This window comes from Drosophila hydei, unplaced genomic scaffold (assembly GCF_003285905.1).
Source record: "Drosophila hydei strain 15085-1641.00,03,60 unplaced genomic scaffold, DhydRS2 tig00008122-arrow-pilon, whole genome shotgun sequence".
NCBI classification, from domain to species: domain Eukaryota; kingdom Metazoa; phylum Arthropoda; class Insecta; order Diptera; family Drosophilidae; genus Drosophila; species Drosophila hydei.
Genome location: NW_022045833.1, coordinates 4,255,904 through 4,276,999, shown reverse-complemented (window position 1 = coordinate 4,276,999; position 21,096 = coordinate 4,255,904). Strand labels below are relative to the sequence as shown.

At 39.0% G+C, this 21,096-nt stretch overlaps 1 protein-coding gene across 1 annotated transcript in view; it reads right to left on the bottom strand.

The window, feature by feature from the left end:
- Positions 1-1,712: 1,712 nt before the first annotated feature.
- Positions 1,713-21,096, bottom strand: part of LOC111593974 (calcitonin gene-related peptide type 1 receptor) — a 103,768-nt gene continuing 84,384 nt past the window's right edge. The window contains 9 exon segments of the mRNA XM_030225025.1: positions 1,713-2,895; positions 3,164-3,292; positions 7,768-7,891; positions 8,300-8,476; positions 8,688-8,914; positions 8,988-9,114; positions 11,093-11,184; positions 11,260-11,366; positions 15,001-15,366. Of these exon segments, the coding sequence (XP_030080885.1) occupies positions 2,341-2,895; positions 3,164-3,292; positions 7,768-7,891; positions 8,300-8,476; positions 8,688-8,914; positions 8,988-9,114; positions 11,093-11,184; positions 11,260-11,366; positions 15,001-15,334 (1,872 nt within the window). The 5' untranslated portion in view covers positions 15,335-15,366 and the 3' untranslated portion in view covers positions 1,713-2,340.

The following is a 21,096-nucleotide window of genomic DNA, read 5'->3' as shown; positions in this document are numbered from 1 at the left end:
CTGTATGCATGTGTATGAAAATTCTCATGGGAGCTCGTACTTGTGCAGCGAAAAATCTTCAAACTATTTATTGCTGAAAATTCTCTGGCATACATTTTATTTAACATCTATTTTTAACGAGACAACTTTTTCAATGTGTGTGTGTGTGTTCTTGTTTTTGTAAAAGTGCTGCAAGTAGTTGGCTGACTGTCCGTTTGAATCGCTCTTGAGTTGTGGGTCTAAAAGGTGTCCAGTTCAGGTTGCCTTAAGTGCTCGCACAAGTCCTGTAAATCCTTTGTGCTGTTGCGCTTGAGTATCTCAAAGCAAAGCCTTTTTATATTCTTGTTGCTAGCTGCAGATGCATTCGCCGTAGCTGCTTGGGGCCTTAAGGCTTGGCATGCACTTAACTTAACACTCGACTCGACCCGACACACACATACGAGCATGCTCTTGTACATATACATACGCACACACAGACACTCAATTAAACAGCTCATTTAAAATTTGTAGCACGTTTGATGAGCAAAGTTTTGACTTGGCTGGCATTTGAGTTACACGCTGTACAAACTGTGCGGGCGCGAAATATGAAAAGCCACTCGAGAGTGTGTGTACATCAGCCTTACACATACACACACTTGTACACTCGCACACTCGTACAATCTCTCTCAATTTAAAGCGCAATAAAATGACACTTAGCACGTTGTTTTACATGCATAAAACATGGGGCCAGCAGCTGTTGGTTGCATTTGATGTGCAGCAAATGCGGCGTGTGGCGTGCGGCATGCGGCATGCGGCATGTGACACGCCATGGCAACCTGCCGCACAATCATCAGCTACATCATTAAAGGGCCATCAAAACAACGCGGCTGCAAAAATGCCAACGCGGCCAAGTGTACACAGAAGTCAACTTCTGTACAAATCAGTTTCAATAACTGTCAAACACAACGCTGACAAGCCACTTCTCATTGTTGTTGCTGTTCTTGTTGGTTACCGTTGCGTTGTCGACCAAATTAGCGCAGGAATAGACAAAGGACTCGGCAATGGAATTTATCACGCTATACAATTACAATTTCTGTCTAAAAAGACCAACGTCCTGTCGAGTGCCCAAGTGCTTCAGTCCATGAATAGTAGGAGGCGGCGGCGGCGGGAGGAGTGGCCGTCATCATTGTGAGCCGGAAGGTTTATTTCATAAAATCTCAACAGCAGCGTAAAAGTTTGCTAATTAACTGATAATTTGTTAGCTGCTTAGTACTTAATATTACTTACCTGAGCAGCAGTGTTGCAAAAGGCGCAATTAGGCTTAATGTGCAGAAGCTTTAAAAAGAATTCGAAGTGCTGCCAAAGGACTTAGTACTTAAGGCGCTATAAAGGCCTTAACACTGTTGTGAAATGCTCAATAAAAATACATTCAATTAGATTTATGTTCCATTTTATATAGATATACATATATATATAAATATATATATATATGTTTCATATACACAGATTTCGAAGCATTCATCTATAGTAGTGAAAAGCGCTTAGGTTAAAAATTTTAGAAAGCTCAGCTTACCACATAAATATACATATATATACGTAGATATATAGATATAGCCGCATAGGCATGAATAGTTTAGTTGGGGACACATAACACTTAAGACAACAATGATATTTGATATCCACATAAATTCTTAATAATCATATAATAGTTGCAATTTAAATATATATATATATATATATTATTTAGATGTAGGTATGTAGGTTTGTATGTGTATGTATGTATGTATAAGTTATATGCTTTAAACTAAATGCTAGTTGCATTTAGTTTTTACAACACTGACGCCAACTTTTGTGCAGCATACTTTGGGGAGCAGTTCGACCAGGGATTGCTGCATTCTGAATTTCATTTTCACAGCAATATCTTAAATCTAGCAATAGCCAGTGTTGCAAAAGGTTGGATATTATGCTGAGATATATACGACAAACGCATTGGAACTTTAACTATATTATATTATACATATATAACGCTTATAAGGTTAGCTAGGTTAGCACATTGTTCCTTTTGCAACACTATTTTTACTTTATGCACACTCTTTTTTGTGAGTTTGCTGTGAAATTATAGTCCAGAATATGTCTACTCAGTTATATTTTGATTTATGACTTTGATACTGCTTCCAAAAAGTTGAAATTTAAATTGTTCTCTTCTTACTCTTGTCCGTTGTGATGGGCGGGCGATTATTTTTGTTCTTCTTTCGTAGGTGGGGTGCATTCCATTTTTGTTTGTTTGGTTTAACTTCATTTTTGGGCGGGTAGCTACTTAAAATTGGCTTAGACTATGAGAGGTTTTTGTAACAGAATTGTTTTTGTGACTTGGTTTTTAGTTTAAAGCGCCTCGTCGGCTATATTTTGTTGCCCATTGGCATCCACGCTAACAATGACAACACCTGTGGTAGCACCTGCAATCAAACTTGTGCCATTACGCTTTTCAGCTGCATTCGTTGTTGTGGTGGCAGTTGCTCCTGCTGCCGCTGTCGCTGTCGCTTCGGCAACATCTTCTGCTATTGTCGTCATCAGCTTTGGCTTGAGGGCCACCTCCACTTGCATATTGCCAGCTGCCGGCTGCAACTGCGTATTGCCCGCTGTTTCCTCCATAAGCGGCTGTCGCTGATGCGCATTATCCACGTTGGTACGCCGCAGGAAATGCAGTTTCTGACGCCAGCCATCGATAAGACCGGACGTGCTTCCACCGGCGCCTGTCAAGGCCATGCTTTGGCTGCGAGAACGTTGTTGTTGTAGACCATGTTGCTGTTGTTGTTGCTGCTGCTGCTGATGTTGTTGTTGTTGGAGTGCTGAGGAGGCGCGTCGCTTTGCAGATGACGATAGATCCTTTAGTCATACCTTCTCCTCGCCAGGCATTGGCGGACCGCAGCGTACGAACTACAATCAAAAGAACTGAGAATTTGCTATCATGGTGGTTGGCAGGTTGGAAAACGGTGCGATATTCTATGTAAAGTTGTCTGTATGTGAGTGTGTGTGTGTGTGTTTAATACATGCATTTAGCAACAAGAATTAGTGTAGGGCAATTGTCTGTGTTGGTGTGTCTCAGTTATTGCATTGATTAGCTTGCAGTATTCATACGCGCCATAGCCCCGTTTTATCTAGCCAAAAAAGAGAAAAGCGTTGTGAAGCTCATATGAAATCTTACCGAGACCTGAGTAGCTGTGTAGGAATTGGTACGCGGTCGACTACTAAAGTAGAAAGTGCGCCACTTGCGCTTCACTTGGGCAATCACCTCGCCATTGAAGAAGCAGAATAATGTTGCCACGCACAAGCCCTGCGAATACAAAATGAGTTTCAGTTGGTTCATGCAGTTGAAGTGTTAGATAAAATATTATTATTGCTCTTATAGCTATTGTCATTGTACTCGAGCCGAAACACAAACGCCGCTACTTAAGTCTAATGCAATTTGGTTTATATGCCAATTTCGGGTCCAGCTCAACAGTTGCCAATTCATTTTGCGACCAGACGCAGACACAGACGCAGCTGTAGTTGTAGCCGTTGCCGTAGCCGTAATCATAGTCTGCAAATGTGCCTGGAAATGTATCTGTGAATGTGCCTGAAAATGTATCTGTATCTGTATCTGTATCCTGTACCCTCTATCGTAGCTCTAGCTGAGCCTGCAAATATTTCTGTATCTTTATCTGTGTTGCGTATCAGTCAATTGTAGCCGTTGTTGTTTATCATTTGTCAGGCAGATTGCGTATGGCTGCATGGCAGTAGGTGTATGTGTGCGTGTAGGGGTGTGTCTACCTCTGACTTTAATGCATATAGTTGCCTACGTGCAGGCTCCTTTGTCAGGATTGCTTCATTCACACATTGCTTGCATATAAATGAAATTGGCAGACGGCAAAAAGGCTTCATTTGATTGGCAATGCACACGTCCTGAACAGTTCCATAACTCAATTACATTCCCACACACACGCATATGTACACATTCTTTGGCGTCGTACTAAATATCGTGACAATTTTCTATTCCTTGATTGTTTTACTTAGTTGGTTGTATAAGTTTGGGACGCATTTGATAAGCTGATTAGTGAGGACAATTCAATTTGTCTCCTCTCGGCTTCTGAGTAGTTTAAGTTGAATTCGATTAGTTTATTTTACGACTCTTAGTGGGATAATATGTGACTAAAGAATAACTAACAATTCAATTATCTAGAAGAGATGTAGTGCGGAGAGCCATCAGCAAAATCAAAAAGAACATGATGGATCCATAGGGGACTCAGCCTCAATGAGCAGTCCTCAAAAAAATCCATTTAGCAGACTACAGACTAAAGTCACAGCTTTTCTGTCTATTTGAGTCCCAATAGACGGGAATTTAGGGCAGCTGTAAAATTTCTTCCTTCGTTAAGCAAGTGCACACTGTTACCCAGTCGGGTCAGCTATAGATGTACTTCGTCGACAAAAAGCATAACTTTTAGTCCAGAAGCTTGCAAGGGTATTTTGGATTCTAAGCAGAGCACTTTAGTAGCTGCCTTTACACTATGTTTCAGAACTAGCCACAGGGAAATTGCGAGTCGACTCGAATGCTCATTTTGCTTTGGCTTTTGTGGTTGCTCCGCATTTATAAAGATTTTCTACGGGTTTTTGCCTATTCTCTTTTATCCCTCCGGCTTTGCCCGTAATAAGTCCCACAGCTGGGCTCACTTTATGTAGGTTGAATATTATTTAGCTAGTTATTATGCAAACTGATGTTTGCCATTACTCAGCAAGAGAAGGAGGAGAGTGAGTGAGAAAGAGAAAGAACAAAAAGAAAGAGAGACCAAGAGAGAGAGAGAGCACATGCAGGCAGAAGCAACCTTTTTGATAGCTACCTTGTGAATACTCTGTAGTATTTGACTCTGATTTCAGCATGACATGCAGCTCTTGGAGCTGTTTGCAGACGATGATTTGCTAATTACTTGAGTAGCCAGAAACTGCAAGCAGTTTGCAAAACTAATTAGCAAAGTAGACAGCCAAAAAGTTGGGCTATAAATGTGCTTTCGCTTATGGTCCGGTCCACATTAAGAGTATGTGACTTTTGCTGCCAAGTTTTCAATTCAATTAATATGAAAACAACAACAGCTGCTGCAGTTGCTGTAGATGGCGGGGGTCAAAGATGGAGTTCGCCTAGACGCTGCTGCTCGTCTATATGTTCTATACACGGCCATATGAGCTTCGTGGAAAATATTTTTTAATATTTATTGCAAATTCCAGCTATGGCATTTGATGAATAAAAATCTTGCCTTGCAATATAAAATAAATTAAATACTTTTCTTTTTTTTCCTTGTAAAGAAAGTTGGTTTTAATTGCTCCGCGCGCTTAGATAAAGTATGAGTATTTATTAGATTGCGCTTCTCATAAAATTCATTCGCCTTTTTCTTTGCTCTGTGGACCAAGAAAAGAGCAAGCAAGGCTAATGTTTAATTTATGATTATTACTTTAGACAAAGCTATAGACAATATTATACAATTTAATATTATAGCTGTTTCAATAATTAAAACGTAATAAACCTTTTAAAAGTCTGCTTCATGCATACAAAAACGTAACTTCAGCGCTATTTGGAATTTATCAATTTAATTTTAATATTCTCTCTTAAATTTTAATGTTAAAATTGAATTGTTGACACTCGAATGAACTATGTGCTTATATTTCTGCTTTAGCTATGGCGACGTTTAGTTGTTAACAAAACATAAATAAAAGGCCAAAAGTATGAAAAATTTCATTGCCATTTTAGTTTCAGCTGGCCATTGTGCGGTAGATGAAATCATCTCGCATATAAACTTAGTATTATGTGGACTCTGGCGCTTAAAAGTTGTACCGAATCTTTTACGAGAGTCGTGCGCATTGCAGCTGGCACAATAAATCCGAAATTATATCTGCGCCAAAGTAAAAAGCGCCTCTTGATGAAAACTTTGCAATTTGCGGAGCAGCAAGCAACCAAAACAAATAATATAATAAAAAGTTGCTGCTTACTGACTTTAAAAACATTTGAGCAAAAGTATTTTGCTTTTGCATTTGTCACTCAACGATGCCTTTTTCTTTTTGGGGTAACCAACGAGTGAAGTAAAGTCGCAGATAAACAGCGCATTGTGTTTTATTCGAGTACCCTTGTGGGTTGAGTAATTTGAAATTGGGTAGCTTGATCTTGAGAAAACTCATATGCATTATATAAGAGCAGGATTTGACCTCCATTCCTACTTAATAATAAAACTCCAAATACTTATGATTATGTCATAAGTCTCCTTAAAGCTCAGAAATCTCTAGTAAAATTATGTTTACAATTTATTTTTGATCTCTTAAATAAATAAAATACCGTCAAAAGTTAGGCAGGAAGCAAATGTCTGTAGTTGAGTGTCTCCCCGATTTATTTTTACTTGTTTTGCTGCATTGCCAGCTAAAAGTCTTGTAACTGCAGTTCAACTGCAGCGTGTACCACGCCCTCAGGCAGGCCACAAGACATGAGAATTTGCTTTTTTCTTATTTTCTTTTTTATAACTGTATACAGCAAACCACAGACATTGAAGCTTAAATTGTTGTTGTTTTTGTTCTTGTTACTTCCGTTGAAACTAAAAGAGCAGCTAAAAATAAGTTGAAGCTCGATTTGGTTTTATGTGCCCCAACGTTTCTTATTTTTGCATAGATTTAACTTTTATTTTAGAAAACCAGAAAAAAATTTGTGGTTTACTTGCTCTTGGGTTCCTCAACAACTAAGCTTGACTTGTTCAATTGGGGTTTCACACCTACATCGTTTATGTTATCTCTTAACACTTAAAGTTGGACTTAACTGAGATTCTTTCCATTTAAAACAGCCTTTTCATTGCTTTTCCTATCAATTGCTTTCATTTTTCACAATTCTGAGCGTTGATTAATCACATTCGAAATGAATATGCTTGACAATATCGAACATAATATATCAAAATCAAATTTTTCTGGTTAGCATGTTTGTTTATTGGTTTCAGCTGCTTGCCTTGGCCTCTTGTAAGTCCCTCGGCTGAGGCGCTCAGATTTGCCAGCTTTACGGGGGTGAATATTTTCCAAGCATGTGCCTGGCATTTTAATAATTTAGCCCCCAGCGTTACGGCAACGATATGGTTTATGATTGGTAGGAAATTTGTAATAAACAAGCTCTGACGTGGACTTTGGCTTATTTACATAAATTATGGCAAATATCTGTTGGTAAAATCGACAAATTTTTAGCCAATTAAATAAGCATATTTTCTGCCCTGCCCTTTTCTCTTCGCAAACCACTCGCAAGCGGAAATTCCAAGCGCGTGGATTTAAGTTTAAATCGAAGCAGCTGAGTAAGAAATTTACATACACTAACAGCATAAAAGTATTCAACCTGTGCGGGGGTCATAAAACAATATTAAAAGCTGGATGGCAAGGCGATGCAGCTGCAGAGTCTGATGGACTATCAATTACCCTGTGCCCAAGCTTAAGAATAAAAAAATAAATTAAAAGTATTTAGACTATATTTTTAAAAGTGAAAAAGGGGCGATTTATAAGTAGAGCAAGTGTAGAAAGCATAGCAAAATTGAAGGAAGAAGGATGTCAATTATACTCTATATATATCTTCAAAAGTATTTAGATTTGTTAATAGTCTTCAGTTTCTACAAATGTGAGTGAGGATCCTTTCATTCAAACTACTCTTAGAATTCAATCTCACTGTAAACTATTTCCCAATTCCTACTTTATGCGAGGTATTCACAAATGGCAATGGCAAAAAGAGAAGAAGAAGCGGCAGCAGAAGCAGAAAGCATTACTTACTTGAAATGAGGCCGTAAACGCCGAGATGACTTGGTATGTATACTCCCAGGGATGCTCTTGGCCAGGACGAAACGGCGTTAACATATACTGGAGGCCAAGTAGAGGCACCAGCAGCAGTGTAGCCCTGCAAAGAACACAATGGGAAAGAAAGAGAGAGTTAGATAGGGAGAGAGAAGATAAGAGTGAGAGAGAGAGTTGGGTAGGATTGTAATAATACTTAGACTTATGTATAATTCGTTTGTCGACGAGCGTATTAAAATGCAAGTCAACGCGGCGTATGCGTAATTTAAAATGTAAAATGAAGCAAAATAAAAAAACTTTCGAACGTAGCGCGGCGCAAAAGCAAAAAATGAAAGGAAAAATCTGCGCTGAAGAAAAACAAGTTTATTACGCATACGCCCTGCAGGCCTGTCGTCAGCATTTTTTTCTGTGTCAGCCAAATTACATATTATTATTATTGAATTGAAGTCTTTTACGTTTGGGACTTGACTTTGTTTTTGTTGGCCCCGTTTTTGCGCTCCAAAAAACTTACCGAAATGCTTGAAGTACGGTTCGTGAGGGTCCGCAGCCGCCCTGCAGGCTGGCCGGGGCATTTAGCTTGAGCAGGACGACGCGCACAATGTTGCAAAGGAACAGTAAATTGAGAAAGATTGAAATGCAAACGGGAACTATCAGAATATAGTTGTAGTCAGTGTCCGTCATCCAGCAGCTAGACATAGAGGAAGGAAGAGATAGAGAGGAGTTAAGTCTGTGGGCGAATTGTTATCTAATGAATTGCAAACGAGCTGGTTTACAATTGATTTGATTTGAGTTTGCAAATCAGCTTGCATGTATGCGTGCACACAATCAATTTAGCAAGTCACATACACACACAGACAGACTGTTGCACACACATGTTGACATCATGTTGCTGCACTTACTGTAGATTCTCCTCCCGGCTACCAGTGAGTCCGCGTGCCAGTCCATAGATGCAAATGACAATGGCCGGCGAACACCAGCCGAAGGCTATCAGCCATTTGACCAGCTTTTTCTCCGATATAAAAGCAGCGACCAGCACCGTATGCAGGTAAAAGCCTTCGCACAGCATCCACGAATAGTTGGTCAGCAGAAAATAGTGCAGTATTATGTGCAAAGCCACACAGTAGCCCTGAAACGAAAAAAGTTCAAATTGGAAATTCAATTTCAGACCCTGGGCGTTGAGCTTCATTAAGTCTGCTTACCGGACTGAGCTGTACCAGCTCAGCGTTGGGCACCACAACCAGATACCAAATGAGCCACAGCGAACTGTTGACGGCAAATGAGCTGAACAGATTCATATGGAGCGTGATGCGAGCGCATTTAAGAGATCTGCAAACAAGGGATAAATAGTTAGTTGAAGGTAAAGACGGGGAACTAAAGTGAGATAAATGATCTCTTTGATATAAGTATGATCTTTGCGATCTGAGATGACATAAGATGCAAACGATGTAAATAAATTAAGGGTGTGAAAGAGGCTTAAGATAGGTATGCCTAGCAACACACAAATGAAATCTTTTTTATATTTACTTGATGATTATTTGTATGATTCCTGTAATATTATTTCTTGCTTCAGTTCATCTATATACTCTTTACTATATAACAGTCTCCCAAAGTGCATCTCTCTGTCGTCTAGTCTCGTAGCTCTTCCAAATATTATTACAAACAAGAATTCGTTTAATTTCCTTCTTTTGTACCCAAATATTGACATACATTTGGAAAAACACGTATTTGCATTTCACACGGCTCTCGTTTTGGAGAAGAGCAAAGTGTGGGTTAACCAATGGGGCATATCAGACGGTTGGGAGTGTGAACAGAGTTTATTTCAATGTCAGCGCTGAGCGCACATGCTTGGAGCTTGCATCTCTCATCTTTCAGCTCTCATCGCTGTCGTTTTCCGTTTCGCTGCGGCTGCATTTGTCGAATTTTGGCAGTTGGCCAAAGACCGTGCTGCATATTAATGAAATCTTGTTGGATCTGGCGAATTAATGCATGCCATGCAAATTGGATACAGCTCGTTGTATGCTCTGTCCACGTCTCGCAATATGTGACTGCAATGTCAGGCGTTTGCCTGACTCTCTAATGCAATAATATTGAAAACATTTCTTGCTTCCACAGCTAGATAAATTGTGCTGAGCTCGAAAAAGATTTGGTTGCCGGATTTAGCATTTTGATATGGTTTAAGGCAGCTTGCTGTCCAAGCCCTAACAGGATTACTGTCTGAACTCTATACGAGCTTAAGTGATTTTTGCATTTGAGTTAAGCTTGCTGCACAAATACGAATTTAAGTGAAAGTGCTATAATATATCTATTTTAAAATTCTGTTTGAATTTCTATAAAAAATTCTCTTAATTTGAGATTACCAAAGCTTTGTCAGCATTAAAGTTAACTTGGCTATTTAGTCACAGTTTTGTTTGCCCAAAATCCAATATAAATATTATTTAGTTAAAGTATTAAAAAAAATGTTTAAGGTGTGAAAAATAGTATTTTAATTATCAATTAAACTAATTAAAATTCGCTAAATATTTGTGTGTCTGCGTTTCATTTTCACGCTCAATTAATTTACGCTTTTGTTGTGCTTTCACATTAGTATAGTTAAGAGCATAGTTGAATGAAATTCCGGGCACATTTGGTGGCACGTTTTATTGGCCCTGTGCACATAATTTAAAACGCTTTTGCCAAAGTTTGGCTGAAATTGTTTCGCTTTCTCTGTTGCACCCGTTTCTTCTGCCAGTGTCTCTTTCTCTCTCTCTCTGATTGTCGGGTTGTCTGTCTTTTTGTCTGAGCTGATAATAAACAAGCCAAGAGCACTAATTGTGCTGCAGACAAGTGGAAATTAATCGATATCCTGTTTGAAGACGACACACAATTTAATACTCAGTTGACGTACGACACAGCAAGCAATGAAATAGATAGAGAAGGTAGAGAGACGAGATGAGCCGAGGGAGAGACAGTGCAAAAGTTAGCTGCTGATGTGGAGGCCTTGGTAAGAAAGCAAATATTTTCTCATTTCCGACGTCAAGTGTGGCGGATTAAATGGGCGCAAGAAAAGTGCAATGAACAGAGGCAGAAGCAGAGACAGAGATAGAGACAGAGATAGACACAGAGATAGAGACAGACCCACAAACACACATGCTCAGCTCTTTGGTAGTTTATTAGAGCAGCGTTTGGCTCATCTTTGTTTAACAATAAAATTTGGCGCCAAGCGCCAGGGCAAGACTATAACAACAACTGGCAAATGTGGCTCATTAGCCTTAAGTGGGTTTCTACGACACTTCCAGCACGAGTGTAGCTAAAATTAGAGACTTACTTGAAGTAGCTCAAGATGGCCAACGATAGCAATATGGCCAGCAGCGAGATGCTGTAGCCCACCTCATAGATCAAGTTCACATTGTGGTTGCGCTGCAAATGACGGAAAGTAAATTAAATTTAATCAAAAAATTTTCAATTTCAATTTCAATGCTGGCATAAACTTACCGCCAAATCGTCCAGATTCACGCAGGTGGTATAATTTGACCAGGATCTGTTGGTCAAAGGATGCTTGAACCATTCGCCATCATCGCCGCACTCCTTGTGTGCATATCCTGCCAATTTAAACGGGTTTATCTAATATTATTTCAGCCTCATAATTAGCTCTCGACTAAATAAACTAATTAAAAATAATTGCCCCATACAGAATGCATTCACTTAGCGCTTATTTCTAATTATATTTTCATTAGTTTTCCATTTATTTTACATTTTGCACTTTCAGACTGCAACTAAAATGCAGATTGCGTATACGACATGTAAACAGTTTAACCGCAGCTAATTGATTGCGTATAAAATTGCTATTGGCAGTGATATATACCATGATATATTTATAGCTTTAACGCATTTTAAATGAAATAATGATGGAATGGCATGTATTACTTACTTAGGTATATTTTAGCGGCGAGCGTGACTTTTTCTTGACTTTTCTACTACCGAAACTTTTGTAAATCATTCAATTACTCGAGCAGCTGTTGCAGCTTAAGTAATTGCAATAATAACAATAAATTTTAATCATAATAACAACATTAGCCTAACTAAGCAATTGACTACAGTTAAGAAATTTCAATTGATCCTATAAATGGCTTCCGTAAAAGTTTTTAAGTGCCCTCAAGCATGTAGAATGCCTTGCCTTGGCTGCGCTGAGTTATGCAATTTTCATGCTATTGTTAAATTGCTATCGAACTTGTTGAAAGAAATCGCTTGCCAGACACACGTACCCACACAGAGACTTGCCGCAGCCGTAACAGGAGCAACTATTGTATTCTTGGCCAATGGGGCAAAAAAAGACGAGCTTGGAATACCTTGACTGTTGGGAATTTTACAGGTGAAGTTCTGATACGCTAGCTTTATCTATTTTACTCTATCTCTCATTCTTTGGCTGTGTTGTGGTACCCTTTTTATACACAATTGGCACGCAGCAACGAAAAAATCACGTATACGCTCTGTGTGGCAAATAAGCAGCGTGACAGTCAGCTAACAAAAAAGCATTGCTGTTGCTGCTGTTGCTGCTGCCACTGCCACTGCCACTGCTAACCACATCAGACCAACGGAAGTGCCATAAAAGTTAATGGCGGCGCACTGCAAAGCACATAATCTTGTACAATCTGGCGACCCCGAGGCGCTGCTGCTGCTGTTCCCGCAGTCTGTGTCTCAGCCAAAGGCGTGCTGCTGGCCAAAACCTAGTTATAAGCCAAATGTGCTGTAAGCCACATTTGCTTACTGTTTAACGCAGCACAGGCAACGCCAGCTGCCACCCGTTTAGTCGTCGAGTATGCTAGGCGCCGAGTTTTTTTTCTACTTTTTTCTCTGTTCTTTTTGGCACAAACAACACACAAAAATGTCATTCAACTTTTGCTCAGACATGTGACTGTTGTTGGCTGTTGCATGGCCGCTGTGAGCACGGCCTGCTGTTCAGTTTCATGCTAAACCGACATGCCACAGTCAAGTAATATGCCATAAATTGCCATACAGCAGTAGATTGTGATTGTTTAATGGCGAGCGTTTAGTTTAGCGACAAATATTGCAATTTATACACAAAAAGGATTCCATAATTTAGGTGAGGAAAAATATTTTTTAAAAATTAGGAATTCTAATTTGAATAATAATTTCAGATGCAAAGATGATCCAGGGCACTAATGGCAGTGGTCTAGTCAATACTGCCAGACTAGTAGGTACCCTAAATGGCTTCCTCTGTAGAAATGAAGCTTATATACAAGATTTAAATTTAAGAAATTTTTGGAATTTTTAGTTTTTTACTCAATTGAAATATATGTAGATTCATCTTAATGATTTTTAAACAAATTTTTGATTTTTAAAGAACATAAATTGAAAAAAATAAAAATAAAATCAAAATATAGATCTATAGATATATATATTTATAAATGTCATTAATCGTGATTCTGTGAGCGTTAAAAAGTTGTTAAAAATGCATATCAAAATTGCCAAAAATTAGATATTTCTAAAACACAGCTTAAATGATACAATCAGCCGCTCTATGCAGAGCAGTTTCTAATTTCTTTTGGTTCTTCCTTTGATTCGTTTTTTTATTCATTAATATTTAAAATATATTCAGCTTTTTATGTTGTTTTTTACTTGCAAAAACAATTTCATGCAGCTCTGAATAATTCATGATTATTGTATTCAAATGCTGCTGCTGCTGCTGCTGCTGTTGGCCAACAGAACCCGACAACAAAATAATATTAAAAAAAAAGAAAAAAGAAAGCCGCGAGCTAATAACAGGAAATTGCGCTTGGTTAATTCGTGGGGCTTTGCTCATATGTGGGCCAGGATACGCCATTTTGTATCTATATAATTAAGTGGGTTCAAAGTTTGCGGCTTATGTTTTTGATAGCGTGAAATGTGAAACTTTTTTTGTTGATGGGGCCGACAAGATAATAGCTAAAGGCAATGATAGCAGGTAGAAATTTATTAACGAAATGGATGGATAATTGGATTGAAGTTGACTTTTGCATCAGGCAAAATAATTAGTTTGAGTTTTTAATATTTATTATCAATAAATTAAATTGTATTTAAATGAAATTACGTGGGCAAAACTAATTGAACTTTGGAAATCAAAGCGAAGGGAAGAGAAGAGAAAGAAATTTTAAAGTAATATTATTTTTACTACTAATATTGCCCATTATTTAAGTCCCTAAAATCCTTTTTTGTTCTAACATTAAATCTGTTGAAATAGTCACAGGATATTTTTGATAAGTTGCATTTATATTTTAGGTAAATATTTTGGTAAATTTCACTAAAGATTTCTATTAGTAAGATTTGACCTATCGACTGCGACCTATTTTCAAATATATTTTAAAGCTATTTTCTCTGGTTATAAATTGCTCTATAAAATTAATTCACTTTCTCAAGTGGCACTTGTGTCATTTTCATGCGTTCAATTTTCTGGCATTTATTTGACTTTGTTTTTTGGATTTGTTTTTTTGACTTGTAAAACTTGTACAATTTACTTTTCGATGCTTCACAACTTGAACAATACTTCGTTGTTTACTGTTGTTGTGGTTGTTGTTATTGTTGTTTTTTCTCTCTAATGAAAACATATTTCACAGCAAAACTTCAGCTATTGATTTTCAACCCAAAAAAAAAAAGACGCAAAGCGGAACAGCTTTTGTGGTCTGTGAGACACGCGGAAAAAAAAAACAATTTAAGCAGCTGCTGCTTTATGCACGAGTACACACGCACACACATCCACACACATCAGTAGCGTGTATAAGTATGTGTGTGTATTCAAGTCAACGCTAAGAACCAAATTGATTTGCCAGAATCTTTTAATAACAGATGAAAGATAAGAAAAAAAACAGCTGCCTTACGTCGAAGTCAATGGCGGAAGTGGAAATGCGGCCTAAAAGATGCCTCCACACACAGGGGAATGCGGCCAATTAGCATGCCAGGTGGAAATGGGTGGTTTTTGGTTTGCGGCTTATTCAGGCATGTGTGCGTCTGTTGCTCGCTCGGGGCACGCAGCCTTGCTTCGAGTGCCTGCTATGGCCGTATTTCCGTTTCCGCTCTAAGCTTGTGCCTGACATTTGGCTGTTTCGTTTATTTGAACAATAAATTCATTTGTATATTTGATTTGCTGCTTGAAAATCAGCTACAGCATAAACTGGACGCCGGATGTTGCCTTTGTGGCATTCAAATAAACAAGTCAGTAAATCAGCAAGCGGTACTCACGTGTCGGATCAAAGCCGGTGATGAAGCCCGGACAGAGCTCATAGGCGGAGTCGCCGGCGCGCGTATCTGGCCAACAGAGCCAGCCATCAAAAGTGCCAGAGCAGTGCGGACCTAAAGATGAAATAAACAAATTGTACATTGAGTAATCTAGTGTGTGGCATGCTGCTTCTGGCTTACCTGTTAGTGAATGGCTGCTATTCAAATGCGCGTTGCAGGCCGCACGCAGTGCATCAAAATCAGGTCCACTTTCAGCGGCGCTGTTGGAAGTTGCGCTGTTGCTGCTGCCGCTGTTGTTGTTGTTGCCGCCGCTGCTGCTGCTGCTCTGCTCAGCCATTGCTTAACCGTTGCATGCAACTAAAAAGTATGCTGCAAGAGTGAGATGCAAAAGTGTTGCAATTAGTTTTTTGGGGTCGACTCGCTGGCTTTTAATATGTGGCCAATTCTGTTTGGGGGCAAGCGCTTAAATCTAGGCAAGGCTTTTATAACTTTTGTATGAATGCGTATGTATGAGTGTATATATGCATATGTGTATGTAGGTGTATATGTATGCGAGTGCGTGCTACTCACGCTTCATTGCTTGCATTCGCATATTTTTGTGTTTTACAGTTGGTTTGAGCCGCAATTTAATTGGTTTTGCGGCCAATTCGCTACGAATGCGGGTTGCTGTTGTTCTTGCTGTTATTGTATGTGCGTGTATGCTTAACGTATGCACAATTTATTCATTTTGTTATTTTAATGCCTTTCCTGAATTCAGCTGCGGGCAAACGCAATTTAATTCGAACGCCCAAAAGTATACAATTCATTTTTTATGTTCGCATTCGAAATGTTTACAGCAAATGCGCACTGTAAATTAAATATATATTAAAGTGGTATTTGAAATGCTTAATCAGTTGATATAAAAAAGAAATCCGATTGAGGAAAAGAAAAAAATTTCAAATTTGGAAGAGAAGAATTTAAGTTAAGGAAGAAATATTCAAACAAATTCCTAAGCAAATAATGGAATCAATTATTCGATATTTAGATATTTACTTAAATAATTTTAGTGAACTAAATTCCTCAAATTTGTATTTTAATTTCAAATACATTTGCTTATAAATTCCAATTGAAATAATGCTTAAATTTGTCACACGAAATTCCTTGCATACTAATGCTGGCTAACAGCTAGGCAAACATGAAAATAGCTTTGTCACATAGACCACCAAACATACACGCACGCACACATGCCCACTTATACACTGTCCAACTGTCGATAGGCAGCTGGAGCTGCGTTGTGCGTCGAGCCGGATGCGAGCCAAAGAGGAAGCCGAACCAAATAGTCCGAAACAAAGCGAAACTATAGCCACAACAACAGTCAACAGGCAGCTGAAAGCTAAAACCCAGTTAGCTGAGCACTGATTGCGTGTGAGGCGTGGCAGGGTGTCAGGCTGAAGGCTGAAGGCTGCAGGCTCTGGTGCACATGGCTGCAATCAAGCGTGGCGGGAAGATAAAATTAGGTTTAGAGTAGAATAGAGAGCTTAGCTGAACAAGTACGATTTGAGCGCTATTTGCGCTAGCAGCGGAATAAATACACGCACACATATACACACACGGAGAGAGGTACTTACATTCTTACACCTGCGTGTAATCTTATCGTTTAGGCAAATGGCTGTTGGCACTTAGAGCAGCAGCGAGCTAAAGCGCATTGAAATGAATTGTTGCAGGTGTTAAAACATAAGGATACTGCAGAAAGTGTTTAAGTTAGGGGAGTGTTTACTTTAGCTACATTGCTGTGTGCGTAACACTTAGTTGGGCATAAAATTATAAATATCAAAGGACAACAACGGCAACTGGCAGTTGATAAGGATAATGCATGTTTATATATTTATTATGCAACGCAACGCCAAAAGCTGAGCAGACAAATTTGTTTATTAACCGGCAAAAGCTATAAAAGTGCTGCCAATTTGCAGTAAGGTAAAGAGAGAGAGAGAGAGAGCGCGAGACGCAGAGGGTCAGTAACAGCTTGGTAGCACTTAAATTTTACGAGCCCGTAGGCGACAAACTTGCCAAGCTGATAAGAGAATGGGGGCGTGGCGAATGCGGCTAGGTGAGAGCATTAAGCCAAAAAGTTGAGCTATTGATAGAAGCATACGTTAAATGCGTGCAAAAAATATCAAAGCACACTTTGCAGCGTTTACTTTTAGTGGGCGTGCCAGAGCGCCCAGTGCTAATAAAAATATTTTTACGAGTGCGTACACACACACATAGACATTGGCAGCGGCCTGTGCACGCAAGGCAATAACAGAAATTAGTAATAAAAAATGCCTAGACCAAAAGCATGGCCCAAACACTCATCAGTTGGCAAACTGCGTGTGCAGCGGCAGGGGAAGCAACAACTTCAATAAAACTGGCAACACATAAAATGCCAAATGTAGAAGCCAGCAGATCAGAGCAGAGAGCATCTATTTGAGGCCTGCGGCACAGTGAAAAACAATGTTCGAATCGTAATTTACTTTTATTTTTCTCTTTTTATATTGCAACACATATTAACAGAGCATGGGAAACAAAAGGTAGCGAGGCGCATGAAATTTGTGTGGCTTTTGAACTGCATTTCGCAAGGTTTCGTACTGAGTTTTCATGACAGCTCTCAGCTCGCAGCTCGCATTTCCGACCCACGCACACGTGACGTATGAGTAATGAAAACGCGCACACACATACACATAGCTATGCTTGCTTTGATGGCTGCGCGTGTGTGTGTGCGTGGGTGTTATTTTCAATTCGTTGGCTGTCAAAACTTTCAGCAGCTATGTATGGTTTATTGCATATCTTTCAAGTAGTTTTTCATCTTACTTTCAAATAAATCAGTTTTATTTGCAATTTATTAGGCGCATATATCATAAGATCTCGCTTCCACTTTTCTCAAAAGCTTTTCCGCTGATTTATGCGGCTTCGCACATGCGTGTATTAAGCAAATATTAGCGTATGCTTCTTCAAATAAACAATCGGCACTTAAAAGCAATTAAAGATCGCATTCATTTTAATTTCCTATGCAATAAACATAAAAACTGAGCAGCCTCATGACCCCGCATATGTATTAAAACAAATAAATATATTTTTACTGTATATATGCATAGCTGATTGAATGTGGGCAGCAGCAGCAGTAGCAGAAGAAGAGTAGAAAAATATTCTTTGATACACACAATACAAAGGTTGTTTATTGTGCTTTTTATTTGTGTGTGCGTATGCTTGGATATTCAGTTTTTTTTAAGCATTGTCAACAGTGGGATTTGCTATGTAAAAATATTACAGCGTATCAATTGTTTACCATTGTTTGCATTCGGGGACATCTGTTATGCTATATTTTACCAATTTCGCATTGGATATAAACAAAAGGGGATTTGGCCGCACAACTGTTGCAAAATGCATTTAAAGGCTTAAATCAACAAATATGCATTTGCCAAATTGAAAGCAACAAGAGCAGCAAATGCAAATCCCTTTTTGATTTCACTCCACTCAAACTGCTGTCCATGGCCAATTTAGGCAAAGATTTCAGCTGCTATTTTCGTAATAGGCCACAATTTGTGTTGTGTAAATCGATTTTCAATCGTAAAGTGCGTATTACCCTGACTAGAATTTTACTCTGAGAATGCAAATCGAAACTCGATGAAAGATTTCTTTTTGAAATATGTAAGGTAAATAACTGAAGTCTTCACTGTTGATAGACCCAATCAATATAGCGCACCATATATATGAAAATATCTGTTGAGCAATATTTTCTGTAAAGGCAGCGCATGATTATTAATCAAATGTAAATTATCTTTTCACTATGAAATAAATAATAAATAACTGAAAGTTCATTTCAGTTATATGCCCCGTCAATTCGCATTCAATGAAACGCAGCTTGAGTTTTGCATTTAAATTTCAATTCAATTTAAATACACATAAATCACAGTAAAGCCGTAACCGCACGACTATAAGAAATATTACGCATACGCCACATTGAACAAGGCAAAAAAAGAAAAAGAGCCGCATTTAAGGTGCCGCTTATCGGGCGGAGTCGTTTCATATCTAACAAACCATATTTCATAAAATACATCTCACTGAAGCGGAAACTGCTTTAAACGTATGCTAGTCCCAACTGTCAGCTGTCATGGTAATGCATAATATTTGAGAGCTTGCCGCTGATTCATAGAGTAGAGCACGCATATTTGACGATTTGAAGTGCACACAAAGTAGCTAATATATCAAATAGAATGCGAGCAGTAAATGTGAAGCAGCTCAAATAGACCAAACGGAAATGCGCCACAGGATACATGTCTTTACATACATATATATATATATATATATATTTATATGTATGTATGTGCATACATGTATGTAGCTGGGTCGTTTAGACCCTCCGATGTCACAGCATAACACATGCTATTTATGTGTCCGTAGTGCGCTGCTAGGATTATGTCTGACAGGACAGCTGAGCAAATAACTCGACCAACTCCAGGCATAACAAAAAGAGAAGAAAAAACAAGCATTGATAGAAATTACTGTTGTTGCTGGTGCTGCTCAGTCAGCTGCTGTTGCTGGAGCATAACGCGCAGAGGCAATTTATTTATTTAGTACATGTTTTATTTTCGCTTCTCCACTTGGGGGCAGCCTCCCGCTTGCAGGGCTTAAAATCCAAATGGAATAATTTATAAACCACAGACAAGGTGCTTACGAGTTGCTTAGCGTGCGTTAAAGGTCAAAGTGTTTCGCTTTAAAACTGCACGGAAAGTGTTTGTGCAACGAGCCCGAGCGTGGCAGTCAGTGCATTCAGCTTGTGGCTTGCTTTGTGCCACATTTTGCCTTTGTTGCACGCTCGTACTCTCTGTCACAATTTGTGCCGCCTACTCATGCCATTTCTCCATTACTTTTTTTTCAAGAAAGAATTCCATGTACTACGTGCCTCAGCTCATTTTTTTTCCATGCGCTCGCCTTGTCAACAAAGTGCTGGGCATTGTTACGCATACGCCGTGTGGTACACGTTGGTTAGGCCCCCCAGGTTCATTGCTTCTCGCTTAACTAACCAGACAAGTTTTTGACTTGGGTTTGGGCTTTAGGCTTTTCAAAATGAAATACGTGCCACACGTGTTAAATGCGGCTCTTTACATACGGTTTGTTATCCCGAGCAACAATTGCACAATTTGACAAAGACCTCAAAGAGAGAGAGAGAGGAGAGAGGCAGAAGACTTTATATTTGCATATGTTGCCTTGTCACAAGCTGTGGCAACTTGTGTGTGAATGTGTGTGTGGGTGCGTGTAATGTGAGCCGTGCCTGCGCCTTCGCCTTCGCCTTCGCCTAAGCTGTTTGTTCTTTTAATTGTCATGCGGTTGTAAAGTCGAGCGTCCTTAAGTTACAGATACACACCATAAAGATATCGCTAAGGATACGCTAAAGCCCACATGACAGCCTGTTTGTCCTGCCCGGCATATCCTTTACAATGCCTTACATTCTTGGCAAGCGGCTGAAAATATTTTCGCACTTATATTTTGGCAAGTTTTCAAGATGTAAAAGTTAGCAACTGCGCTTATGTACTTTGATTTTTGACAACGCTTTTTTATAGACAAAAGAGGGGTGAGAGAGAGAAAGAGAGAGAGAGGAAGCGGGGGGAAAGAGGGGTGTTTGTTTCGCGCGGGGAATTGTTTGTTTTGGCAGCCTAGATAAACTTCGAGCCTGTCAAAGCTGCGACAGCTTAACTTAAGTACAAAGAAGTTGAGAACAAGCTTGTTAAGCGCGACTGCACAAGCAAAACAATTCGCAGTCGCATTTTGATTTTTTGATTGTTATTTTTTACGCAAGGGGATTTGGAGGCACAACAAATGGAGCTTTATTTTGTAAATAATAGAAATATATTAAACTAATAAGAAGAGAAGAGAAGTGAGAAGAGAAATGAGTAAGAAGATAAGATATATACCAGATTACACTAGATAAAAGAGAGAATTGAAGAGAAGCGAGGCGAAAAGTAGACAAGAGTAGAGTAGAGAAGAGAAGTGTATAGATAGGAAGAGGAGAGAATAGGAAAGAAGAGTAGAGAAGAGAAGAATAGGTAAGAGTAAAAAGTGTGCCAGAAAAAAAAGAGAAGA